This window comes from Podarcis vaucheri (genome assembly GCF_965113315.1).
Source record: "Podarcis vaucheri genome assembly, chromosome: 12".
Classification (NCBI taxonomy): Eukaryota; Metazoa; Chordata; class Lepidosauria; order Squamata; family Lacertidae; genus Podarcis; species Podarcis vaucheri.
The window spans coordinates 4,913,720-4,927,545 of NC_138750.1; the positions used below are offsets into that span (position 1 = coordinate 4,913,720).

Here is a 13,826-nt window from a genome sequence, read left to right on the forward strand (position 1 = left end):
ATGGGATTGGACTAGATGACCCTTGGGATCCCTTCCAACTCTACAATTTTATAAATCTGCTTTTCCAAGCCTGGGCACCAGTTGTTTTAAATCCCTCTGCTAGCCGCTTTTTAGTGCAGGCTGAGAGCAGGGCCACAGCCACAAACCACTTTTCGTGCACATGACTTCCCCCTCCAAAACATTCTTGAGACCTGCAGCTTCCTCCTCACCGAGCTACAATTCCCAACACCCTGCAGATGCATGATGCATATGAGGACGGGGCCCGGGGAAGCCTCTCGCCTCCTCTGGGCTGCGGCTTGGCAGAGGCGGGGCTCGGCCCGGTCACGGCGCTGCGGCGCTTGAAACGAGCCCTATCCCTCCCCTTCCTAGAGGTCCGGAGGCAGAGGAGCTGCCCTTCTCCTCTTGCAGAGCTGGCTGCCGCATTTGGCTTTGTTTTCGCGGCGTCTCCGTGCAGCAGATGCCGCCTTCTTCGCTTGCACAGCTCGCCGCTCTGGTGCTGCAGCTCTTGGCTCGCAGGCAAAAGAATCCTCCTCTCTTTCCCCCGCTCCGCCTTCGAGTTGCTACAGCCTTTCTCCACCTGTGGGGTGTTGTTGAACTCCAACTCCCATCACCCCTAGCCAGCAAGGCCGGAGCTCAGGGATGATGGGAGTTGTAGTCCAACAAGAGAGAATCGCGGGGCTGCTCAGAAGTCGACCGCCGAGCCATGGATTAGTGTGGCGATCGGCGCGATCGTCCCTCGGCGCGTCTCCCCTGGCTCCTGGCGCGCCGGTCCTGGAGCCTCCAGGGGCAAAAGGGAAAGCGGCGGCGGCGAGAGAGCGAGAGAGCGAGAGAGCGGGTGTCTCTGGGCAGCAGCACCAGGTACCCCCCCCCCTGCAGAAATACTCTCCTCTGGCCCTTCCTGGTTGTGTTAATCAGACCCCCCCCATACTTTCTTAAAGGGAGCAGACAGTAGAGAACAGCCCAAGTGCCCGGCTCCTGCTCTCTGCAAGCTGCAGCTCCTCTCCCAACTCTTCTCTCGGTCCTGCCTTTGGCCCCCAGGGGCCCGTCGAGTCCGGCATCCTGGTCCCACGCCAGAGCCCCGGGGAGGCAGAGCGGGGCCTCGTGGCTGGGGGCCTCTCCTCTTCTGGAGGCGACTAGTGAAAATATTCTTATTAACTTATACCCCGCCTTCTTTAGCTGAGACTCCCTCACTGAAGGGGTTGGACTAGATGACCCTTCCAACTCTACAATTCTTCCCTGATTCTTCTAACTCTGTGATTCTTCCCTGACAGGGACTCACACGCACTCCTTCACACTCCCTACGCACCCTCCCATCCCGAGATGTCTTAATGTCCACACAGAGAGGTGGAAGAGGGAGGGGAAAAGGAAGTATCTTGCTTCAGTGCTCACTCTTCCAGAAGAGAGAACTTTGCAAAGAAGTACATGATCTTTGCAGATGTGCAGGGGCTAAGGACAGTTGTTTAAGAGACTGCATTGCATTCTGAATAGAATAATGGGCAGCCTGTTTGCCACCACCACCACCACCACCACCATCATCATCATCATCATTTTATTTATTTATTTAATCTTAGGGATACGTCCTGGCTCCTTTACGGAAGGATTCAGGATTCTAAAGGAGTAGTTGTGCCTCCCCATCTCCTAAAAGCTGTTAGCCCCCATGGGAGGTTCAGGAACAGCAAAACACGAACAAAAAAAAATCAGGAGAGCCAACCTCCTACTTGAGAACTGAGGTTTAAGAACAAAGTGCAAGAAGTGGCTTGACCCTTGGAGGGGCTTGCATTAAACAACAACAACAACAATGGCCAAACAAGCTGTGTTAATAAAGTGGCATCTGTACCTGTATTCTCTCTTCCCCCTCCCGCTCTAGACTAAGACGGGAGGTTCAGGTTCAAATCTTCATCCAATCTTGTGATTCACTGGACAGCCTTTGAATTTATTACCTGGGCTTTGCTGCAGAGTCCCAGGGTGGGTTACAACCATTGATTTGGTTTTATGTATTTATATTGTTGCAAACCGCAGTGATATATTTTTATGATGCAGCAGTACATAAATATTTTTATAAACAATAAAACAAACAAACAATGTAATATGAAAAACAGATTAAAACAAATTACCAAACAACAAACAACAGCAAGGTTGCTTTGATGTTACAATGGATAGGGGCCGCGCTGAACTTCTTGGAGAAGGGCTGGGATAACATGGCAGGGGGTGGGGAGGTAGCTTTTGGCGGGTGTGGGGTCCTATAAAGCTCTGGGCCTGCAGTTGGTTTTGCTTTTCCAAAGCTCTTTTCATGCTCTCCCCCCCCCCATTGCTTCCCACCATGCTCACATACTTCTCTTTTAGCTCTGGAGTTGGCGTGGCAGTTTGAGGAATCACTTGGGCAGATGTCACTGTTGGGCTTCTAGCTGCCGGCATGTTGTATTCTGCATTGTGTATTCTGTTATGGACAAGCCCCCCACCCACATTTTTTCGGCATTGAGTGCTCTCTGCCCACATCTTTTCTTCACACATTCCCTTGTGTTGACAGTTAAAATGCTAAAATTCAGTCCAGCTGTTTTGCTTTAGGGCACTGGACCTTGTTGCATCCAAAGTATCCCTGGCATCATGCATTTGTCCCAGTTGCAGTGTGGGAGAGACCAGTTGTTTATTGGTGGACATGCTGATATTTTACAAGTTACAGCATGTCAACTCTGCTGGTCTTGTTTTCAGAACTGTGATAGCCATATACAGTCATACCTCGGGTTACAGACGCTTCAGGTTGCGTCTTTTTGGGTTGCGGACCACCGAAACCCAGAAGTACCAGAACGGGTTACTTCCGGGTTTCGGCAGTCGCGCATGCGCAGAAACGCTAAATTGTGCTTTGCGCATGCGCAGAAGCACCAAATCAGAACCCACGTATGCGCAGACACGCTGCTGCGGGTATGTGCATCCCGCACAGATCACGTTCGCAACCCGAGCGTCCACTGTAATTCTACTGTCTTGTGCACATCTTTGAGGTTGGATAAATACAGGAGTTGGTTTATTGTCCCAAGGAGCAAGGTCTGCACCCTCCTATCACTGCTGTATCTGTTCAAAAAAATTGTAACGCTTTAGAAACCTATTTGACCAGAGGAGACGACAGTAGAAATTAAGATATTATAGACCAAGGGTCCCCAAACTTTTTAGGGACCAGGAGCACATTTGGAAATCTAAGAAGCTGTCAGGGACATTAGAAAATACCAATTTAACAAAAGTAAAACTGGTATACTCAGCCCCACCCCCACCCCGCCAAGCCACAACAACAGCAACAGCAGGAGAAGCACCTACACACAACCCAGAAAAGAGACAAAAAGAAAAAGCAGGCCATCACCCCAAATGCGGCCCAAAGAGTGTTTTAAACCTAAATTTAAAACAAATAGGAGGAGCTGGGAGCCTTGGGCATCTTTGTTGGATTGATGCAGAAAGATTAATACAGTTTTGTTCCTATGACTATAAAAAAGATTTTAGTCATCTTCATTTCAGTCAGTCTCATTTAATATCTGAGTCAATCAGTCAGAATCCATGTTGTCTAGTAGATTAAAAATACATTCTTATTTTAAACCTAGAACTTATTAATGTGCTTAATTAATTAATTAATTAATTAACTGCTATTTGTACCCTAGCCACTGGACTGGTGGCATTTAAAAAAATCCCCAAAACTTAATTATCCATGAAATAATAAATGAAGTGGGGCTTTTACTCAATAGATAATTTTAATAAATAAGTTTAGTAGTTAGCAACTAAGGGCCTTTTGTATTCTTTTCTTTATTGCACATCTCCCAGAGTTGAGCATTAGCATTCAATCTGTTCCTATACTACATGGCTGAAGGATGGTGCAGATTCGGTCCCACTTTCCCCAGCCAGCTCAGACTCTCTTTTTCACCTAGCCTAGCACTGTCTAGTCAGCCTGGGACCTTCTGCCTGCAGAACACCTGCTCTGCCACTGAGCTATGTTCCCTGCCTTAAATTGGGCCCAGAAATTCAACTGCCTGGGGACTGGTGTGCGCAGGGCTGTGTACCACCTGTGCCCCTAGACTGCCAGTGGAGATGCACACCAACAGCAAGCTGCGCTGAGCGCCCACCTCCATTCATGGCATGGTTCCTAACCCAGCAAACATGTTGATTTGGAAATAATGTCTCCTCTACAAAAATCACATCTGCTTCTGTAACGTACTCTGTTTTAACAGAGCTGTAAATACATTGCTCATGCAACCTTTATTATTTTGCTTATTATTCAGTTTTGCTTTCAGGTGGCAAGTTACTTCTATAAAAATCAATATTTACCAATTAAAAATTGAACCCTCTCAAGCTTGGCTCGTTCATTTCGCTGCTTCCCTGCTCCTCCAGAACTCAGATTTTCCAATCCCTTGAACTGTGTGTCACACTATCTATCAATCTGGCTGATGCCAAATGTACTTATAGATTAATCTCTTCACACTGGAATGGGCTTCCTGCCACCTGCTATATGTAACGGTCCATGGTTCTGTGTAAATCAACTCTAAATGTATTTATTTTAAAATCAATATTTGTGTGTGCCTGCAAATTTGTGGCTATTTCTGAACTGAGTTTTTTTACCCTGTTCATTTTCTCATGAATATTATGCTTAGGGTATAGTTTAACTATAATTAAAATATTGAATTAATAAGTGAGGTTCATGAACTGTGGTTTTTAACATGCTTTTTTGTTTTGCTTTAGTTTTACAACATTAATAAGCAGCTATGGATCCTGTGTTTACTCCACTGGAATGCCTGCTTCCCACTGGTATTGTATCTACTGCTTACATTTCTTTTAAGAGTGTTTTTGTTGAAATGCATCCTGAATACACCACATTAAAAGGCTGCTTTAGTGTTGGGCGTTGTTACGTAATATTTGAAGAGACTCAGCCTTGCAGCCCTACCACAAATGCAGAATCTGGTAGAATCAGTGTTTCATTTTAGTTATTTGTTATGAATCTCTGCACTAGCACTAATGCAGTTACAACGGGAGGCTGTGCAAATGGTTTGGGAGTAGACTTTAACAATTTTGATTTGCCTGGGTAGAAATGGTTGGGTAGACTGTCTTTCAAAAGCAGTGTTCATGCTCCCATAGCCATTACAAGGGAATATGGGATAACTATAATGACTCTTCTCAACTTCAGGAGAAAACAGTCATTTATTCCCCATTCTGTGATTTGTCTTTCGCTCCTTGATATTAAAGTTTAAGAGCTGCTTTGAGATCAGAGTGAGCCTATCCAAATGGCTGAATTACCCAACTCATAAAAATCATTGCTCTTATTTAAAATTTTTAATTGGGGTGATGTTATTTCAAGATGGTTAGACTTTCCCCCACTAGATTCAACATGAGTTAAATGAACATAGACGCTCTGAGCATCCCATTGTAATGCTTTGGGTCTTTAACTGAAAAGCATTTAAAACAATTTATTTTATTTTCCAAGTTGTTGGCCCGTCTCTGCTACTTTCTTTTATAGAGGCAATAACACACTTCATTTAAGTGCGGCTATTTCACCTGCCTATGCATTTCAGGTAGCTGGAACTTCATTCATGGGTCTTTAATCTGTACCACATGTTTGTTGTGCAAGTCTGAATTAATTAAACTTACTCATTTCAGTTTATAGCTTGCTTGGTGCTTACAGGCTGTCATCCTGAAGGAATTGCAGCCCCTAAAAGTTCTTAATGTCAAATTATTTTTGACATAATTAGCTACATTCTTTCTATTGCTTGTAATGAACCAACTAATAGATGGCCAATCTGTAGCACGTGTGCCACAAATAACAAAAGTCGGGGTTTGTGAAATACGTGAGGCGGCCTGGTTTGCCAGAGAGTAAGGTCTCCATCCTTGACAACCTCTTGTGTGCCAGTGCGAGGGGGGGAGGGGATTATTGCTTTGTTTTTGTTTTTATTATGTCTTTTGCATTTTCGCTTGTATTTTTATGCTGTGAACCCACCCTGAGATCTATGGATGAAGGGCAGAATACAAATTTAAACAAGAAGAATAAGCTCACCCAGTGAGCTTTCTGACAAAGTGTGGGTTTGAACCTCCATCTGCACCAATGTTACTGCTATGTGCTGTGGGCAGAAGCTTTGGATGAAATATACCCAGGACACTTAGTACTTTTGCCTGTGAGATGAGTGTCAGCCAGGAACTGGCACTCGCCAATGTGGAGGCCTGGTGGGCCAAAATTTGCTCATGAATCTGAGGTTTCCGACTGCTGCTGTAAAGAGATGGTTGTCTCAATCCAGGTTTTGATGGGATTTCTACTTCTGCCCCTTTTTTGTTCTTATAATTCTTATAATTACCTGCCATTCATTTGCTTTGATTTTGGGTAGGGGTAACACTCACTATTTGCACTTTCGGGGACTGAGCAGTGAATTAAAACAGCGATTGATGTATCTTAATTTTGTGAGAAAACTATGTATTTTTGCCTACTTCCAAAAAGGTGGTGTGCGTGACAGCAAAATCTGCATTTGCAGGACCTGAAGGGAAGTAGGGAATTTTGCTTTTTGTTTGTCAGTGTTGAACTGCCAGTTATAAATGCCATTAAAATAATCTGACATCCAGTTGTTTTTAAGGATTTTGCACAAAACTGTATTTTGTAATGCAGGTTGCAGAACTGAATAATTAATGGAGCCAGGCTTTGGGGTGATTTGCAGTTGCACCCCATAAACCTTTCTAGATTGCAGTCTTTACAATCGCCGGTTTACTTGGTGGTTGAGTTGACACTGAACAGACGACTGCTTAGGCCATCTTTCTAGTGGTCATTCTGCACCAGAAGGGATGGTTCACAATTTGCAAATGGTATAGTAAAGGACGGATAGGTAGCAGACAATGTTCCCTGCCTTATTTCAACCAGAAGGAAATGACCTCTTAAACCCCACCAAGAGTTCTGTCTTGCATAGCACATACTCTTGAATTCGCGTCTAATATGTATTGAAGAATCCAGAGGTCCGTGGGCCAGATTTAGAATTATCTATGTGGCCCATGTCAGATGTGGTCTAAAACTGGGCTCTGTCCCGACCGAAGGTGGATTGCATTTGTAGTACCACCATCATTTCCTGTGTGTGTGTGTGTGTGTGTGTGTTTCTCCTTCAAAGACACACAGAGAGAAATAGAGGGCGGAGGGGAGAGATACAAGGGACAAAATGAGAAAAAGTATTAAGAAAAGCAGCAGCGGACAGAAAAGGAAAAGGAAGAGAATGACTGTTATAAGGTGTCAGTTATTAACAGTGGATCCCATATTGCAGGTTATACTTAAAGCTGAGCTCCCTTCTTGTATCTCCCTTTCCTTATGTATGGGCATTGAGATGAAAACAACTTTAGCACCTAGACTGAGCACCAGGGAACGTCTTCTCTCCCCCCCCCTTCCCTATTCTTTATGGAAATTGTTCTGAATAGAGTTATACAGAGTCACTGACATAGCTTTGGGGTGAAAACAAATTCCTTGCTTTATTGCCTTATGAAAGTGCTTCAAGTAGTTTGATGCAGAGCGTTACAGCACTAGTGTTATTAAGTTCAGAATATCAATACGAGTGAGCTTCTGTGACATTTAAAAAGATCTCTGCAATACTGTTAATTTTGTGTTATTGGTGGTTGTACAACTCTTGATAGATTAAAGGGGGGGGGGACACCCTGACATTCTCAAAAGTGGTTTGCAGTGATTGAAGCAACACTGAAGACCAAATTTGAGACAGCCAGCCGTGTACTCAGAGAGTGATCCTGTGGACATGAGCAGGGCCTTCATTCACACTGCAACCCTTAAGTGCCGTGCATGTTTAACACCTCTCTCAGGCAAAGTCCCTTAAATAACAAAGGTGCAAAGGTGACTTAGTTAAAGTTAATAGCAAAACCTTTTGATTATATTATAGTCAACTTGCATGGTGAATAATGCAAGCATGCATTTCTTGCCCCTGTTCCCTATTAGACGTTTCAGCTGTGTGTCTGTGTGTAGTTCTCACTTCAGAAATAGTGAGAATAATACCAACTTTACAATGCCCTTGTCTGAATTCTGTAGAATGTTGGGGTGTTTAAGAAAATCTCAGTACTGTACACTCTTCTCTGAAAAACTTAACTGTGAACATGGGCCTGATGCTTACTAGATTCTGCATTATGTTTCCCAAAATGTTCATATATTTTGGAGCAGTCATCGCCAGTCTTTTGACAAGGCATCACTTTTCACTCCAACCTGCCACATGGAACCCACTTTTCCACTGTGTGCCGTTCTGTTTCTCCCTCTCTGTCTCTCTCCCGCCCTTCTTTCTCCTGCTCTTTGCAAAAAAGCATTTTTTAAAAAAAGGCAAAAGAAGGTAACAATTGTGTGCCTCATGCAACACACTGTAAGTTGGTCTGTAACTCAGTTTGGGGTCTCAATCTAACAAAACCCCATAATGTGTAATGTTTCTCTGCATAGTCACTTGGAAGTGATCTCGTAGGTGACTAGGAAAATAGCTAGCTGCATTACTAGTTTACATATAACTAGTTAATTACTGGTATAATGTGTTCAGCCTGTGCGTTGTAGTACAGCATAAAGTGTCTGCACCTAGAATTGTAGCCCATCCCTAGCCAGAGTTTAGATATTCAGAAATAATACCCAGCCATGGCTAAGGAACACAAATAGGGCTTCTTTGGGGAAATGAGTGCAGCTAAGCTAATTCATCTTCTCAGCTAGTAGGCATAAAAATTTGATCGAGAACACATTAGGTCCTTTGATTTTTCCCCATTTTCTGAAAACTTGATAGTGTCTCCAACATTGCCGTAAGTTTCATTTCCTCCCCCAAAGAACTGTACTGCTTTTATCAAATAATTGGGGTGTGTGTGTTTAAAAGCATAATTTTACTCTGAAAAGTGATTATGTAAAAATAGAGTCTACCCTTTTTACTGAGTACTGAGTCTACATGTGTATACCCATTGTCAAAAACTACTTTCTTGAGAAATGAAACTAATCCGTTGAGAGCTTAGTGAATGGGTGCTACTAAATGAGGAGCGTTAGCTCACATGGAGCAACATGGTGTTGAATTGGAACATTTGCCTGCCTTTCACTGCCTCTCACCTCTATCCATGACCCTCCCCTTCCTCATTCTTTCACCTGTTAATTTTTGCCACTCAGTCTCCATTACAGTTGTTCCTTATAGGACCTCTCCGGCTCTGCACCTGAGCTAACAGGTGTTTCTCTGCCTGAATGGACTAGCTTCTCAGCCCGTTCTGTATCTAAATTGAATGTTGAGTCCTCAAGAATTACATACTTGGGGTAAAAGAGGGAGAGAGGCATAGGACTGAATCCTGAGGGTTAGTCCCACCCCTAGAAACAAAGTAAAGATTAGTGGTGACTGACTTGATGCCCCATTGATTTCAGCGAAGGCTCTTGCCCTACTTTGGTCTAAGGAGAGGTCGCACTGTAAAATTGGTACCATACACACATAGAAACTGAACATCAACTTCACAGTTCTTTTCTCTGTTAAGTCTGTAAGTCGATTTTTCAAAAAAAGCATTATCAGTGATCACATTTGTAGCATGTGCTTTCTCCAAGGAAGTTATTCATTTGCACGCAGGAATCTATTCCTGAATTCAAAGCACGTCATTTTATGGATCGTGCACACGTGACTTTTAGTCACCAAGCGCAAGAACAAAATGGCCCAGGAAGAATCGGACTCTTGCCAGCAGAAGCCGCCATATCTCGATGTTCCTTCTGTTCGTGAATGACAGGGTTCAAGTGTTCTCAATAAGCAGTTCCCTTGTACTTGTACAACCTTTTTTAAAACTCTGAACAAAATCCCTGGCCGAATTCTTCAGCTGTGGCTGAGATCATCTGTACATTATGGAAGGAATTCATAAAGCCATTATTGTGGTCATTCTTCTGAAAACAGAGAGGACAGTCTCAGGAATTTCATTGTTTGCGTAGCAGATCTTCTCGGCCGATGGCTTTTTGCACTGCTTCCCAGTCTGCAGTCTCCTGCTTTTGGTCTTGTAGATGTTTTGCCTTTTATTGTGCTTGAATTTGTTTTCATATTCATGTCTTATTTTTCATTTCACTTTTAATTAGTTTCATTATATTTGATGGCAAATGTTTAGTTTATCTCCACTGTTAATAGCCTAATTGTTTCTCTTGCCTTAAGTAATATCTCGTTAACTTTATATGCCATCTTTTCCACATCATCTGCAGAATTAATTTCCTGTGCATGGAGTTGTATTTAGTCTGCAGTGTTTTTTCCGAAACTTTCCTAATTAGCATTTTTATAGCTGCATTGGGTTTTTCTGTTAAGAATTAAGCTTCAGAGGAGACTTAATAAAATAAGTATTATCAGTTGATTATCTTTTTTAACACCTCTACAAAGCTGGAAATTGGTTTTGGGGAAAATGTTTGCAGAATTAATAGACAGTTTTTAAAAAATGCAGTAGAGAAATATTGGAAATGCAAAAATAAATATTTTTAATATTAATATATTCTGGTTGTCTGATTCAGTAACATATGTGTTTTTCAGGGAAATTAGATATGTTTCAGCATTTACATCTTTGTAAGTATTTTAGGGCCTTTTCTGAATTGAATTTACAAAAGAAATTATTTTTCCTAGAACAGCAAACAGATGTTGCTAATGCTTAGAGCCAGTGTGGTGTAGTGGTTAAGAGCGGTAGTCTCGTAATCTGGTGAACCGGGTTCGCGTCTCCGCTCCTCCACATGCAGCTGCTGGGTGACCTTGGGCCAGTCACACTTCTTTGAAGTCTCTCAGCCCCACTCACCTCACAGAGTGTTTGTTGTGGGGGAGGAAGGGAAAGGAGAATGTGAGCCGCTTTGAGACTCCTTAAAGGGAGTGAAAGGCGGGATATCAAATCCAAACTCTTAGGCTTCATCCTTTGGATTTCTCTCAGTACTTAAAACCTCATGGTGCACAGACACAGAGCAAGTGTTGGCTCATAGCCCCACCATCATACTGCGCATAAGCAGGGCTCTGTGGGTGCCAACGAGCATTGATGGCACATTAGCGTAGATATCCATGCTGATATTGTATCATGCCTGCACAACTGAGCTACTGCAAATCAAACCACTGGGTCACCCTATGTTCTTGTACTGGGCATGTTCTTGCCATCTGAATTGAAGAAGAACATATATCACAATTAAAAAAATAGTCTCATCTTTTGGTAGTGAGAAATGTTTTTCAAAGCTAAGCTAGTCTATGAAGGCAAAATGAAAATAGCACTTACACAGTCCAGAAGCCTTCAAAAGTATAGAGGAATCCTTTAATTTTCATCTGACATCTCTTGAGCTTTTTCACTTTTCTTCCCCTTTGAAAAGTGTTTCTCATTTATCAGCAAGCGGTTTATGCTGCATTAATGTGTGACACTTTAAAGCAGCAGTGTTCTTAACTGGTAAGGGTACCGTATTTTTCACCCTATAGGATGCACTTTTCCCCCTCCAAAAATGAAGGGGAGATGTGTGTGCATCCTGTGAGGCAAATGCAGGCTTCAGGAAGCTATCCGCAAGCCTTGGGAGCCCGGCGGGAGTTCCTGCCAGGCTCCGCAGGCTTGCGCACAGCTGCCTGCAGCCCGAAGCCCGGGGAGCGCGGCACTGTGCACCCCAGGCTTCGGGCAGCTCTCCACAAGCTTGCAGAGCCCGGCGGGAGTTCCGGTGGGAGATTTTTAAAAAGATATCAAATTGCACAGAAGAGGAAGCAAGAAACATCCATCTGAGTCTCTGAGATTCTTCCAAGGCCTCAGAACCAGCTCACGGCCTCCAGCTGCTTTGTGCCAGAGTCTCTTTGGACTCCCAAGCAGGGCTATTCAGTGGAGCCCTAGTTCTAACCTTTGACCTTTGGTATGGGGGGTGACGCAGGATTCTGCCTTGTCTCCCATAATGTGTGACCTCCACATTTAATCACTGTATGAGGCTGTCCAGAGATTTGGTGAAAAGTGTCACCAGTATGCTGATGTGTCTTTTTCATATGACCCATAGAAATTATGAAAATGATGGGAGGCGATCTGTGACCTTACACTTTCTTTCTTTTTAATTCAATAGCAGCCACAGGGTCCCCTGAAACCTGTCAGGGCTGCAGCACCAGACAAAGGTGCTTTAGTGCTCAACGGTTAGGTTGGTCATGGGCACATGGGAAGCCTTGTGCTCAATGCTTCAGAAGCACTGAACGCAGAGTGTACTAAACACTTTCCACTTTCCAAATGCCTGATCTGTGCTTTCACTTTCTGCAAACAGCTTTGGATTCCTTTCACAGAAGTTTCTATAGAATGGAAGGAATGGAGTTATAAGCAAAGGAAATGGATAAGCCTTTTTGCTGAACCCATGCATGTGTTAGCAGCTGTCTTTTCAGTTGTTCAAAAGAGCTGAAATAAATATAGAAACAAAGAAAGCAAATCTTTTTGGAAAGAGTGAAATGTGATGTGGGGAAGAATGGTTTAATTTTCATTCCCTGTAATGTATCCATGTAATTCCTGAGCTTTGAATATTCAAAGCTTTTGTGTGTGTGCTATAAATACTGCCAAAGATTTCAACACCAATTTTAATACACATATGTATAAAATAATTAGACACCTCTCATTTCAAGATTTCGTAAAAATAGGCAGGGTGTCGTTCACTTTGCATCTCACACATTTCTCATTGGAGAGAGCCAGTGACACTTGTTTACTGAACATCCGCATAGCTAAATGAAAATGAAAATGTATTCATAGCTGCATATGTCACCACGATGGTCTGGATCCATAAAAAGCTTATATTAAATATGCATCACAGAGTGTGGAGCTATGTGGTCTCTAGGTTAGTTACTGTTTGGAGCATTGCTTAATGAAGGATTTACCTGGAACGTGAGTAGGGTGTAGGATTTTTAGGAAGTGGTGTGTGTGTGTGACATCCTTTCTTCTAGTTTCCCATGTTGTTGTCAGGGGCAAGCTGTCAGGGTCTAGAGCCAAGCTAGATGTGTGTTTGCTTCTTTCATATAACAATCTTTCTTTCTTTCTTTCTTTCTTTCTTTCTTTCTTTCTTTCTTTTAAATGCAAGTAGATTTGCTTTGGGAGGAAAGCTTCCATTGGTGCCAAAACTATGTCCCAAGAATTCTGACTGAAGAAATCAAGTCCAGACCTGGTTCCAGCGATCAGGCAGAACGTGTCAGTCAAAATGGCCTGGCATTAAGAAGCCAATTCAGGGGGCTTGTCTTTGTGAAATCTGAAGCTTGGAAAGAAATGTCTCAAAAGCAACAGGGATTCTGAAATGTAAACCCCAAATGTAGGCTAATTAGATGTACAAAGTGAAGTTGTTACACCTCTAGATGGTACAGAAGTAACAAATATTCTCCATGAAGTGAAACACACTATCTGTAAAGTAGCCCTCTGTCAGGTAATTAGGAAACTGTAGAATCCATTGCGTAACTATTGTGGGTGCATTTATTATGTGTGTATTTCACTAAGATACGGAAAATGTATTGCTGGTGAAGGTGATGTAGATCAGAGGAGACCAACCAGCGTTCAGTAAACAAATAATTCAGAAATGCCCCATATCAAGAATAGTGATAGAACTACAAAAGTTAGCAACACTTGCTTAAAAATATAAATCAGATCTCTATTGGGGGAAATGGTTAAAAATATGGGGCAAAATTCAGCCTTAGGCATGAATAACCAAATCTCCCCTTTGGTTTCCTTGCTTGTAATGGTGCTGAGAGCATGCCCCTGGAATGGTATTTGAGCATTTTGATTAAGTGATAATGAGGAGAACAAAATGTAGCACAATAACTTTTGAGTTATAATACAAGAAAATGTATTCTGAACAGGCACTTCTTGTTCTCAAAGATCTGAAACTTATGTTTTATACATCAGAAATA

The 13,826-nt window shown here is 42.8% G+C and overlaps 1 protein-coding gene across 6 annotated transcripts in view; it reads left to right on the forward strand.

Moving 5' to 3' along the window:
• Positions 1 to 748: 748 nt before the first annotated feature.
• TPK1 (thiamin pyrophosphokinase 1) overlaps positions 749 to 13,826 on the forward strand; it is a 240,775-nt gene continuing 227,697 nt past the window's right edge. For all 6 annotated transcript variants that reach the window (XM_082192914.1, XM_082192919.1, XM_082192915.1 and 3 more), the window contains exons 1-2: positions 749 to 858; positions 4,714 to 4,779. In XM_082192914.1, coding sequence (XP_082049040.1) covers positions 4,737 to 4,779 — 43 coding nt within the window. In that variant the 5' untranslated portion in view covers positions 749 to 858; positions 4,714 to 4,736. The remainder of the gene's footprint in view (positions 859 to 4,713; positions 4,780 to 13,826) is intronic.